The 12,978-nt window shown below is 32.9% G+C and overlaps 1 protein-coding gene and 1 long non-coding RNA gene across 9 annotated transcripts in view; one reads left to right on the plus strand and one right to left on the minus strand.

Annotated features, from left to right (window-relative positions):
* Window positions 1-12,978, plus strand: part of PSPC1 (paraspeckle component 1) — a 100,809-nt gene that overhangs the window by 19,436 nt on the left and 68,395 nt on the right. For all 8 annotated transcript variants that reach the window (XR_012474320.1, XR_012474321.1, XR_012474319.1 and 5 more), the window contains exons 5-6: window positions 10,213-10,297; window positions 12,193-12,298. Coding sequence is in view for 2 of the 8 variants with exons in the window: in XM_074216267.1 (XP_074072368.1) it covers window positions 10,213-10,297; window positions 12,193-12,298 (191 nt within the window). In the remaining 6 variants the exon portion in view is untranslated. The remainder of the gene's footprint in view (window positions 1-10,212; window positions 10,298-12,192; window positions 12,299-12,978) is intronic.
* LOC141508021 (uncharacterized) lies at window positions 420-6,061 on the minus strand. Its single transcript, XR_012474322.1, has 3 exons — window positions 5,893-6,061; window positions 3,510-3,627; window positions 420-498 (listed from the first exon to the last, which is right to left on the minus strand). It is a non-coding gene; the product is annotated as an uncharacterized LOC141508021 (long non-coding RNA).

The following is a 12,978-nucleotide window of genomic DNA, read 5'->3' on the forward strand; positions in this document are numbered from 1 at the left end:
CAACCTGATACTCCATAGATGGGCATAATCTTTAAGGGCACTATGTATGGAGGTGACAGAAGTAGAGATCAGCTCAAAAGAGAATCAGGGAAAATAGAAAGCAACAGGCTAAGGATCTTGGAAGCCCCATGGAGTGGGGAGGAGCTGGCAGCAAGCAACAGGATAGCCCAGGCTTGAAAGACCTTAGTTCTCTTATCTTGAGATGACATGTAGGACCATAAAAATTGAGGACTGTGAACTTCAAAAATATCAGGGAAAATAATCCAAGTAAGCTTGGATCAAGAACAAATGACCTAGAATGATGAAAAAAGATAGTTTAAGCTAATTGGACACAACTCCTAGTACCTTAAAAATTATGACAAAAAAAGGCAGACCAGCATATTTTTATTAGTAGTTTTTTTACATGATTTAAAATTTGTCTCCTCCCAGAGATCCATCCCATATCACAGTATTGATTGTAATTATTTCTCTTCTTCTTGTACTTATCCTCTGTTCCTTCTGTACAAAAGAGGCCAATGTGAGTAATGTTTGAAACTTTATTTCTATGCCTCTACTCTTCCTCTTCTTTGATTTTTTTTTTAATATAATTATTCCTTCATTGGAGTTTGCTTTACTTACAACTAATCCAGTCCTTCTTTCTCACTTTCTGTCTACTCCTGTTTTCCTGTTGAGTTTAACATATTTCTACACTAGACTCTTAATTCTCTTTTGGTTCAGATGAAAGTGAGATTCATCCTTTCCTCCATATAGGCATATTTTTCTAATTTTTAGGAATTCCCATTTGTGAAATAATGAACACCTTCCTTCCCTTTCCTTTTCCTTTGTTTGCTAGTATATTTCCTTCCTTTTATTTTCAATATTACCAAAGAAGGATTATCATCAACACCTCTACCCCACCCCAATCTTATCTTTTTTTTAGGGTTTTTTTTTTTTTTGCAAAGCAATGGGGTTAAGTGGCTTGCCCAAGGCCACACAGCTAGGTAATTAGAGCCACACAGCTAGGTAATTACCAATCTTATCTTACTCTCTTCTTTGAGCCTTAATAACACCAAGATTCTGAAGGTACTCTTTTATTCCTTCTAGTAGAATATATAATCATTTCTTCAATGTATATAGTCCCTTTGAATGCTCAAGTGAACTTACCTTTCTAGTTTCATTTCAGCTTAAACTAAACTGTAATCTTTTTAGAAGAAATTATAAATAAGCTTTATATAGGTCATCCTTACAGCTTTTTTTTTTTTTTTTTTTTTTTTTTAGGTTTTTGCAAGGCAAATGGGGTTAAGTGGCTTGCCCAAGGCCACACAGCTAGGTAATTATTAAGTGTCTGAGACTGGATTTGAACTCAGGTACTCCAGGGCTGGTACTTTATCCATTGGGCCACCTAGGCCCCCCCATCCTTATAGCTCTTTATATAGATTATTTTGATTCACATCACTATCTTGAGACGTCCTTTTATTACCCTTATTTTGCAAGTGTATAAACTCAGGCTGAGAGAAGTTAAATGACTCAGGGTCACATAGTTAAGTCTTAAAGCTGGATTCAAGCTCCAACCTTTCTAAAGCTAAATCTAGTATTCTTTATTTTCTATAATACTTCAGAGAATGCTTGAAAGTTACTTCTATTAAAAATGGATGGTAGGGATTGTTTGATTTTTGTCTTGTTTTCACCTTGAAGTATTATATAATTTCTTTGTAGGGAATGATGTTTTTTTATTTTTAAGCTTTTATCTATTGTCTTTTTAAGGTTTCTTCCTTTTGAAAGATTAGCTATGATCTTGGTACATGAACTCTTCCTTTTTGGTTGTTGGTAGTGTTTTTTTCTGAATTTTGGCTATGACAATTTTCACCTTGCAGTTTCAGGAAAAGATTGATAGATTCTGCTTTTGCTTTGCTCTCTGGTTTTATTAGGTTTGAACATTTTTTCATTTAAGGATTTCTTGAAATATGGAATCTAGCCTTTTTGTTCCTTTTGGTTGTTAACAGGAATTTAAAGGTATTCTCTATTAGTTGGATATTTCATACCCCTTCCCATCATTTACCATTTTCATTTTTTGTCTTTACCAATCTTATGATTATGCATGGAAAATCTTTAGTTGTTGTAATTATTATTTACCGTCAAACCTTCTTGAGGTTAAGAATCCATGCTTTTCCCTTTTTTTCTTAGTTTTGGGTCATATGGACCCAGAAGTAGTAAATACTAAAATTTGTACAGTAAATCCAGGGAATTTTATGTACTCTTGATATAACTTGATATCAGTTTGATTTCTTTCCATATCTAGTGCTCACTTAACCCAGAGTCCCCTTAGGCTATTCTCTTTCCTCATAGAGTTCAATTACAAAATACAAAATATCCCCACTTCACTGAATCTCTTTAGATTGTGTTATAAATTGACTTCTAAATTTCATTGTTCAGTTGAAACAACTCTTTCCAAAATTATTGTTTTCCTTTGAATACTCACCTATCTTATTTAATTTTTCCAATTACCTGTTACGAAAGTTTTTCAAAAAATTCATCCACATGCACATGCATATTTTTAAATTACATAGTTTTCTTCCACCCTCCCCTCAGCAGCAAACAGTCTAGTGAATATTGTACATTCACATTTGCGTTTAACATGTTTTTAGATTAGTCATTTTTTGTTTGAGGAATTCATGACATAGGATAGAAAAACTTAAGAGAAAATTTTTTTTAAAAAGTGTATGTAATGTTAATTCAGATTCCATAGGGTTTTTTGGTTTTGTTTGTTTTTCTTCCTCTGCGATATGGATAACATAGTTCATAGCAGATCTCCTAGGGTTGTCCTAACTCTGAACTACTGATAGAAACTGCATTCATCAAGCTTTATCAATTCACAATGCTGTTGTTAATGTGTACAACATTTTGGTTCTGCTCTCTCCAATCAGCATCAGTTCCTGTAATTCTTCTCATGCTTTTCTAGAGTTTGCTCATTTATGCTTTCTTAGAAAAATGCTACAGCTTGTTCAGCCATTTCCCAATTGATGAAAATCCCCTCAATTTCCAATTCTCTGCTACTAGAAAAAGAACTGCTATGACTATCCCACTTATCCTTAATTGTCCATTCTCCCTTATCCCACTTTTTTTTTTTTTTTTTTTTTTAGTTTTTGCAAGGCAATGGGGTTAAGTGGCTTGCCCAAGGCCACACAGCTAGGTAATCTAATCATTAAGTGTCTGAGGCTGGATTTGAACTCAGGTACTCCCTTATCCCACTTAAAAAGTAATTTGCCAAACTTTTTTTTAACCCTCACAATAGTTTTTATTCATAACCCTATGACTATCCTATATGAACACTGTCTTAATTTAGACCCTCATCACTTTCTTGTTTTGTTTGTGCATGGCAATGGGCTTAAGTGACTCACCCAAGGTCACAACTAGGTAATTAAATGTCTGAGTCCAGATTTGAACTCCTTACTCCAGGACTGATATTCTATCCACTGCCCCACCTAGCTTCCCCTCCTTCACATTTTCTAAGAGTATTGCAGGTGACTTACCATTTTTGCTCCATGAACAATATTCGGAATGATGATCACACTGGAAATGAGGGACTCTGCAGTTCTCTGTTGGTCTCTGGTAGAGATGCTTCAGTTCCACAATTCTCTCCATATTTGGCTAAGAGAAATGAATTGGAGTCATAAAATAGAGGTTTGAATCCTCTCTATGCTATATAGGTTGCATGATCATGAACAGGTTACAGCTTCTCATCCTCAGTTTATTTATCTTCCAAATGGGGGTAATAACTTTCCATTGCTTTGTTTACGAAGTGTTGTTTTGAGAAAAATTATTTCCAAACCTTCAGGCACTATTATAGTTATAAACTGTTTTTCTTTATTCCTCAGGTGATTTTCTTAAATATGTGGTTATGTTGGTTTTTATCCTTTGGTATTTTTTCTTTAATATGTATTAAAATATTTGAATATTAACCTGATTGTTTTATATTAAATTTGTAATCACATTTAATTAGAAGTGTAAAGTGAACAGTATGACTGATTCAAAGATGTTGAGGTTTTACATTTCTTGCTTTTATGTGAGATGTTTGTAAAAAAAAATTAATCAATTCTATTAGTAGTATTATTAACCACCTATGATGTGCCAGGCATATATATTCTCATATTCCCTGAGATTACAAAAATGAAACATTCATTTCTTTCAAGATGTTTGCATTCTGTCAGAGAAGGGAATGTAATCCAGGTATATGGGGGTGCTTGTGATTTTTCCTTTGTACTGGAGAACCAAAATGATGGCATAATTTCCAGATCACTGTGTGGTGTGTGTAGCTGTGAACAATTGTGTGACCCTGAGTTTGAAGACTTGATAACCACATGTCTGATACAAATAATTTGTATGGAAGGGGGAAAGTCTAAATTTGTGCATCTCACTTTACTTTTGAGCCTACTGTATTTCTACTCAACAACATAGTGCTGACTTTTTTTTTTTTTGCAGAATTGTTTTCAGCAATTTTCCCTAAGCTTGGGAAAACATGAAAAATTTTTATCCTTCCTTGCCCCTCCCCTTGACAGAAAGCAATCTAATATAAACATAGATCCATAATATTAATCATGTTGTGAAAGAATCAAATTGAAATGGAAAATAAATAGAAATAAAAACCTATGAGAGAAAATATCTAAAACAAGTTTTAAAATTTGAAAATAGTAAGCTTTAAACCTTATTTATATGGATGGTATTTCCTATCACAAGTGTTTAAGAATTGTCTTTGATTATTGTGCTGCAGAAATGGACAAGTTCATCACAGTTGATCATCACCTAATGTTGCCTGTTAAGTGTATATAATGTTTTTCTGGTTCTGCTCACTTGACTCGGCATCTCTTCATACAAGTCTTTCTTACAGATCAGCAGTATTTCATCACATTCATATACTACAATTTGTTAAGCAGTTCCTCAATTGATGACTCCCCTCAGGTTCCAATTCTTTGTCACTAGGGAAAAGAGCTCTATTTTTATATATTTGTGGGGGGTTTTTTTTTTTACCCTTTTTTGTGATCTCTTTGTAGATTATTGGGTCAAAGGGTATGTAGTTTTATTGCCCTTTGAGCATAATTCCAAATTCCTTTCCAGAAAGGTTGGGTCAGTTCACAACTCTACCAATAACACATGTCCCAGTTTTCCCTCCAGGTTGATAATTTTTCTTTTTAGTCATTTTGACCAATTTGATAAGTGGTATCTCAAAGTTTGTTTTAATTTGCATTTCTCTAATAAGATTTAGAGCATTTTTTTTATATGACAATAGATAGCTTTAATTACTTCATCTGAAAATTGCCTGTCATATATCAGTTGGGAAATGACTTGTATTATAAATTTGACTCATTTCTCTTATTTTAGAAATGAGTCCTTTATTCAGAAACACGAGTTGTAAAAATTATTTTCCAGCTTACTGTTTTTTGTAAAAATTCAATTCAATGTAAAATTAATGTAAAGTAAAATTAGCCATTTTGCATTTTATAGTGTTCTCTATCACTTCTTTGATCATAAACTTCTCCCTTTTCCATAGATCTGACAGGTAGACTATTCCTTATTATCCTAATTGGCTTTTTTTTAATTTTTAAATTAAGGCAATGGGATTAAGCGACTTGCCCAAGGTCACACAGCTGACAGTTATTAAGTGTCTGAGGCTGAATTCCAACTGAGGTCCTCCTGATACCAGTACCAGTGCCTAATTGGCTTATGATATCACCTTTTACATCTAAATCCCGTACTAATTTTGACCTTTTCTTGGTATAGGGTTACATAGCACTGTCTTTGATGTTGGCTTGCCAGGCTGGATGAGCCAAGCATTTCCCATGTCTTAAATTAATACCTAAGTTCTCCCCAGAGATCTTAAGTATCCTTATTACTTCTATCTATCATGTGATCACCAACCTTGTGAGTTCTTTGTATAATAGTCTTTTGGGCAAACTTAGGTTTGTCATTCAAACAGTGAGGCCAGTCTATCAGTTGTGGTTCCTATACAATAGGGTATGAATGCTTGGTAGTTCATCATGATTAAGGACCTTAGTGACCGAGTGTCATAACTTTTCCAGGCGATCTTCAGAATCTTTTGTAAACAATTGAAATGGAAGTGTTCTGGCATGGTGCTGGTAGATTGGCCAGTCCCTATTGAGGAATGGGAAACAGCCATTGTGAAGCATAGAAGATGGAATGTGATCTTTGAAGAACAGATGAGTGTGAAGAGGAATAATGTATTATAAGGACAGAAAGGTAGAATAGGTAAAAGTTTTCATAGGTATTAAATACTGAAAAAGTTTACATTTGACCCAAAAACTGTAACAGAGCAACTGAAGTTTGAATAAAGGTGTGATATGATCAGGCCTGTGCTTCAGGAAAATCACCTTGGCACCTATGTGGAGAACAAATTATAGGGGGAAGAGACTCTAGATAGAGACTGAATAGTAGGATACTGTTGGAATAGTTAATGATGATTCACCAGCTCTTAGGAAACGAGGGCTTTGAATTAAACTAGTATTTGAGTGGAAAAAAGAGATGTGAGAGACTGTATACTTTGAATCCATAACATTTAGAATTTTTGTATGTGAAGTGAGGTGGCTAGATGGCTTAGAAGATTTGAGTTACTGGTCCTAGATTCAGGAGGACCTGAGTTCAAATGTGACCTGTCACTTTACTACCTGTAAGCTAGTTACTTATCCTATTTGCCTCAGTTTCATGAATTGGAGAAGGAAATGGCAAACCACTCCAGTGGTTGCCAAGAAAATCCTAAATGACATTAGCAAGAGTTGAGCACAGCTGAAATGACTTAGTAAAAACAAATGATAACAGTGCATAGAAAAATTTGTATTCTATCCTAGTAAAATACCTAATTCAGTGGGGTCCTCATCTTTGTAATTGGAATTTTCCCATTTTGAAGAAAAATTAATTTTGTTTTCATGAATTGATAATGCCTTTTAAGTGTTATGAATAAATCAAACCTGTGTTTTTAAGCCATTCTCTTAGAACATTTGAAACTTAAGAGGTTATTTTTGAGAGTTTTTAATTATTAACTGTCTCATGTTGCTTACAACTTAGTAACTCCCAAAATAGTATTTAAAACAAGATACTATTTGAGTACATTGAATTCATATGAATAGTTTGTATGATTAATTGAAAATATAAAAAAATGTTTTTGGTTTGATGTTTGTCCTTCATTCTCGAAGAAGACCATGACATCAGGGAGATGATGCCATGACAAGCACATGAATTGAATTTGAGCAAGGGGGTACTGTTCTAAGTCACCAGCCTCACTTTCTCAACTTTAGAGCCATCAGGATCCAGTGGCCAAATACTAATCAGGAAGACTGGAGATGACAATTAGAGTTAAGTGACTTGCTCAAGGTCACACAACTAGTAAGTGTCAAGTGTTTGAGCCTGTATTCCAATTTCCATTCTGCTGAATCCAAGGCCAGTGGGCTATCCTCTGCTCCACCTAACTGCCCCTGGTTATTGATGTAATTATTAAGTGATTGTCAAGGTTAAATAAATTTGTCTTGTGCTAGCTTCATTTATACCAAATCATCTCTCTTTATTATTGTATTAGTTATATGAGACAATTATTTGCAGAAACTTTTTGTTTGCATATAAAGAGAAAAATCTTGTGGAAAGGAAGAAAAATTTGTTTTCTCTGTGATGGTATTTTATCTGTAAGAATTTTTTAAAATTTTAAAATTTTGTTTTTATATCGTGCATTTTACCCTAAATCTCTTCTCTCCTTTTCCAGGTAGTAATTGCTTATAATAAATAATCTTTTTGAGAGAAAAGTTTATCCAAACCAGTAAACGCATCAAAAAAAGTCTGATTTTTATGTAATATAGTATGTTTGTGTATCCCCACCTTTGCAAAGGTTGAGAGTTGGGGAAGATACCTTCTCAAATTTCATTTTTGAAGGCAATGGGGTTAAGTGGCTCGCCCAAGGCCACACAGCTAGGTAATTATTAAGTGTCTGAGACCGGATTTGAACTCAGGTACTCCTGACTCCAGGGCCAGTGCTCTATCCACTGTGCCGCCTAGCTACTCCTCAAATTTCAATAAACAAGTATTTATTGAATGTGTACTAAGCACTAGAGGTAGAAAAGAAAATATGATTCCTTGACTTTGTGGAGCTTAGATTCTAATGGTGGACTTAATATGTAAACAACTAGTTATACGTCTACACACACTCCAAGACATTCTTTAGAAATCAAGGCATTAGCATCTCATGGGACAGGGAAAAGGAACCAGGAATTATGGAGAAGATGCTATATACAACATATAGATGGATTGCAATAGGGAGAATGGATAGACAAAGGAAAGGAATTAGTGACTGAGGTGATTGGGATGGGTGGGATTTGAGCTGAATCTTGAATTAAGTCAGTAAAACTTTTGTATCTGTTAAAAAGGAAGAGGATTCCTAATAAGCAGGATAATGAGTACAAAACTGGAAATGAAGAGTAAATATTTGAGCAAATGCAAGTAGATTAGCAAATACAAGTGATGAAGATAAGGAAGAGAATGAGGCCAGTCTTTGGGACCAAACTTTTTGTTTATAATTTCATAGCTTTCATGGATAGTTGTTTTCTGGTGGATATTCTTTCCATTTAAATTTTTCTGTTATATTTGCATACCACAGCTTTTGAAGTGCCCTAGTTGTTGGGTATCTACTTTGTTACCAAGTTCTTTGCCAGCACAAAAAAAAATGCTACAATAAATACATTGACTTTTTTGAGGCTTAACATTGAACTTTAGTCACTTTATTTACTTAATTCCCCAAATTGTTTTTTGTAATAGTTCTATTCACAACTTCACCAAAAATACATTTTAACCTTTGTCTACTTTTCCAGTTGGCCAAATTTAAAATGAAACCTCAGTATTATTTTGTTTTGCATTACTTTATTTGTGATTTGGAACATTTTTTAAATGGTTGTTAACAGTTTGCATTTTTTTTGAAAAGTGCTTGTATTCTAACTTTAATTATTGGTGTATGATTCTAGGATTTGTAATTCTGCTCTCCCTTGGCTATCAAACCCTTATCAAAGATCCTTGTTGATAAAAAGATTTTTTTTCAGTTGACTAAGATAGGGATTTAAATGAAAAGAATGCAAAAATACAAATTATAAACTGGTACGGTAAGTTTAAGGGATTCAGATACAAAGATGATGCTTAAACTAAATTTATATTTTGTGTGTGTGTGTGTGTGTGTGTGTGTGAAAATTTTTCTTTAGCATGGGGTAGTTTTCAGTGACAAGGTCCATTTGGTCAGATTGTGTGTCATTTGTGGAAGTTATAGAAACTGATGTCTGCTCTATATTTGCTGGAACCCATATCATTAGCACCATTTCTAGTGTTAGGGAATCTGTAAAGGAATTTTACAAAGAAAATAAACTGTTAATAAATAAAAAGTTTCTTACTATTATCTTTTGTAAAAGACATAAATTTTATTAAAATAATTTGGGACTTAATAGATATTTTTCTTGGTTTCTTTTTATGTTTGATATTAGTTCTAAAGTATTGTATTCAATTACTTCATGAATAATAGATTTTTTTTCTTCACTAACTTTCTGTCTTTGGCTAGGTTATTCAGTTCATGAGTGACACAAAAGAATTATTAAAATTAATCACTTTAATATTAATTTGAAATTAATTTAAAGTAATATTTCTTGGCCTGCTTTTAATATGATGGTAAAAATAAAGAGAATTAGACTTAAAGGAACTTAAGAGGGACAGCTAAGTGGCACAGTGGATAGAGCATAGCCCTGGAGTCAGGAGGACCTGAGTTCAAATTCGGCCTTAGACATATAATTGCCTAGCTCTGTGACCTTGGGCAAGTCACTTAACCACACTGCCTTAATTTGAGGACAATCATCAGCCCTAGTTTTTACTATGATTTAACAATAGTTATATATGAGATGAATGTGATTGAATCAAACTGCTTAAAGAAGAGATTCAAAGCAAGTTTAGCTATTGGAGAGAAAAAAGTTTACTGAAGCACTTCTTTTTTTTTTTTACTGAGTTTCTGATTTGTGCAGAGAATCATACTGAAAATGCCACAAAGCTGAAGTATACATAAAAAAGTATTCCATTTTTTCCACAATAAATTTTAAAAAAGTAAAGTTATTTAGTTCTTTTGAATTAGAAAACTGATTTTATACAAATAATTTAGTATCACCTCTTAGTTGTACATAACTGATAAATTTTCAAATGAATATTTTATAGATCTTATGAGACGCCAGGAAGAACTGAGACGTTTAGAAGAACTTCGAAATCAAGAACTTCAGAAGCGCAAGCAAATACAGCTGAGGTAAGTGATGAATTCCTGCTTGAGCATAAAGTTTGAACGTTAAAATATCCATGGATATTTTTAGAAAGTAAAAATATTATGTAAAATGTGCTATTAAAATTTGGCAAAAATAATGGTTTAATGGATAAAGTAGAGTAGACAGTAATGAGAGCTGCTCTTTTTTTTTAAATTCATTTGCTGACTTGAAAGAAATGAAAAATCAGTGATAAAGATGATTCTAAATATCTTTTTGTGTTTATAAATTGGATAATAATTTTTTTCTAGTACTACATGAGATATGTGAGATATGTGAGATGTGTCAAGCTACCTTCTAAGACTTTAAAATACTATAGGAACATTGGCTGTTAAATCATCAGATTATTTATTTGAAAGACTTACAGGAAGTTTAATATCTCTTTGAGTATTTTGACTTTTCAAAAAAAATGGTGTTGGTAAAGATTGTCTTTTGTTATTATTTTATGCATATTTATTTTTGTGTTGACTAAAATAAATAATACATGTTCCTGATGTCATAGTAGTATCTTAGGAGTTTATATGAGAGGGCAGCTAGGTGGTGCAGAAGACAGAATACTCACCCTGGAGTCAGGAGGACCTGAGCTCAAACCTGACCTCTCAGATTCTTAAATTACCTAGCTGTGTGACTTTAGGCAAGTCACTTAACCCCATTGCCTTGTCAAAAAAAAAAAAACAATGTAAAATTGAATTTATTGAGAACCATCAGTTAATTCAAAAATGTTTTGAGGTAAGGGAGATATTTTAGTTTTGGGTGAAAAGTGGGAAGAATATTTTGAGTAGGAACTTGAAAGGAAAGGTAGGCTGGGGGGGAAAGAAAATATTTGGCAAGTCTTTTCCCATCTGTTCCCTCATTCATGTCATGGATTGTGAAATTCTGAAAAGGATTATTTTAGTAACTAGTTGATTGCTTTCATATTATACTCATCATTTATAGAAGTCTAACTTTTTACCTGCTGAGTAGAGAACAAGTTTAACCAAATATATGAATGGAAATTTTTAACTGATTGCTATTATGCTGGTAGAAAATATATGCCTTGTTCCTTTACATGATTGAAGATGCACTTAATTCATTTATTCCAAGGATTCTTCTCCAGACATTTGATGCTTCATTTTCTTTACTTGATATGACTAGTCCTTATCATTAATGGCAGTGACCCTAGTCCGTTAACTTCCTACACTCTTTTTAATTGTTGTATTTTTGGCATTTATATGGATGATTGAACCTAGGGAGTCAGCTGGCACAATATGCCTTATCACTAATTATTTTAAAAGCCACATGATAGTATCAATAAGTGAAAAGGAGACATACATTTTTGCTAAAAATTTCAAAAGCAAGGACCTCGGAAGGGATCTATTTAAAATGATCAAAATCAAATATCTTAAGAGCAGTAATAATTCTATTATTTAGAATGAAAAAAACAATATTTTTCCCAATGTAAATATTGAGGAAAAACTCTTCCTTTGTTTATTTCTTATGGAACTGAAATTTCCAGCTAGCTGATAATAGGAAAGAGAGTAATGGTTGCAATGATGTAGAAATGTAGCATAAATCTTAGAAACTGAATGTATTTTAGGTATCAAGGTGGTGGGAAGAGTTAAAGATAAATGTTAAATTTGGTATAGTATTGGATAATGGTGATATTTACAAAAATAGATTTTTTGAAGAATTCTGAGTGAGGAGAATATGGTATGTGTGTTATATTCATTTGTGGGAATGTTATTTTTCATTGAAATTAGAGAGGCTATAAATGTTCTTTTTGTGCTTAATGAGTATTATAGTTCCTTTGAGACAGCAGAGTAGGCAAGTAATAAAGGCATAAAATGTTAAAACTTCAAATAGAATTAACAGTATTAAGAAATTTATATGTAAATTTCTTTAGGCATGAAGAAGAACATCGCCGTCGTGAAGAAGAAATGATTCGTCATAGAGAACAAGAGGAACTTCGAAGACAGCAAGAAGGTTTTAAACCAAACTACTTGGAAAATGTAAGTAGAATACTAGTTAATCAAAATTGAAATCTTCAGCAGTCAGAAAAATACATTTGATGTAGCTATATAATTCCTAGTTTATTTCTTGATAGGTATTTCTTTGTAGTTAGTAGTAAATTTTCTTTCCAGTGTACTTAACAATGAAATGCTTTGAGACTTGTGTCCTGTTTTCTTTAATATACATTTCTTTTTATTGCTTCTTTATTTCTATTACAAGTTGGATTTGCAGCATTTTACTGATTACTATAGTGTTACTTTTTTTTTGCAATTGTGCAGGGGCCCTTTTTTCTATTTGCTTTATCTATTAGCAGACACAATATGCCTGCTCTACTCAACAATTGCTGTAGGTTTTTCTGTGACAAAATTTAACATAAATTAAAAAACAGTAAACATTGCTTTATATTTTGACTAAAACTACCATTCATATTTTTAAAAAAGTGAAATTACTCTATACACTGCTATTTTGATAGAAATAAATTTTAGAAGTTTTCAATGAATAAAATAATGGCTTATATCATGGTAAGACCTTGCTTAGTGGAATGTATAAATTGAAAAGCAGCTTAGTACTCTTTGAACTTACACATATAGATAATGTCTTCTGGGAAGGTGGGGAGGCAATTGGGGTTAAATGACTTGCCCAGGTCACACAGGTAGTAAGTGTCAAGAGTATGGTGACA

Source organism: Macrotis lagotis, chromosome 1, assembly GCF_037893015.1.
Source record: "Macrotis lagotis isolate mMagLag1 chromosome 1, bilby.v1.9.chrom.fasta, whole genome shotgun sequence".
Lineage (NCBI taxonomy): Eukaryota > Metazoa > Chordata > Mammalia > Peramelemorphia > Peramelidae > Macrotis > Macrotis lagotis.